The 628-nt window shown below is 31.4% G+C and overlaps 1 protein-coding gene across 1 annotated transcript; it reads left to right on the plus strand.

Moving 5' to 3' along the window:
• Nucleotides 1-5: 5 nt before the first annotated feature.
• On the plus strand, nt 6-622 carry LOC105460649 (juvenile hormone esterase-like; the record flags this gene model as incomplete). Its single annotated transcript, XM_011707142.1, has 2 exons — nt 6-105; nt 507-622. Coding segments are annotated over 2 exons (216 nt in total), but the record flags the coding sequence as incomplete, so codon positions are not given.
• Nucleotides 623-628: the final 6 nt, after the last annotated feature.

Here is a 628-nt window from a genome sequence, read left to right on the forward strand (position 1 = left end):
GTGGTTTCTTTTTTGGTTCCGGTGATAAACTCTTCTACGGTCCCGATTACATTGTACCGAAAAATGTAGTTTTGGTTACCTTGAATTATAGACTAGGTGTACTAGGTACGTTACTCGTTTCAATACGCATAATCATTGTATATCATTTGTGTCTGGAGTTTTTATTTAGCGACTACTATAAATTTTCTTTATTTTAAACGAGTCACTTGGAGATATTTATAATTGCCACAGATCAGACATTGTCATAGTTAAACATTTAAAAAATATATAAACTTTATAAAGACCGCAAAAGACAATCAATTCATACAAAAAAAAATCACAATCTATTCATATTGAGTTAACAAACGTCTATATTTTTCTGCATGTAAGACTATTTTGCCAACTGATATATTAAAGACAAATACTAGCGCGATTTATTTTAGATAAGTGTAATAAAGTAATAATAATTAAGATGAATCAATTTTGACAAAAAAAATATATAATGTAACTAATGTATGTGACACTAGGTTTCCTAAACCTCTACGACAAAGTGGCGACTGGTAATCAAGGTCTCAAAGATGTGATCATGGCGTTACGATGGGTCCAGAAAAATATATCGCAGTTCGGAGGAGACCCAGAAAATGTCACT

The sequence above is a fragment of the Wasmannia auropunctata genome, unplaced genomic scaffold (assembly GCF_000956235.1).
Source record: "Wasmannia auropunctata unplaced genomic scaffold, wasmannia.A_1.0 LD318263.1, whole genome shotgun sequence".
NCBI lineage: Eukaryota > Metazoa > Arthropoda > Insecta > Hymenoptera > Formicidae > Wasmannia > Wasmannia auropunctata.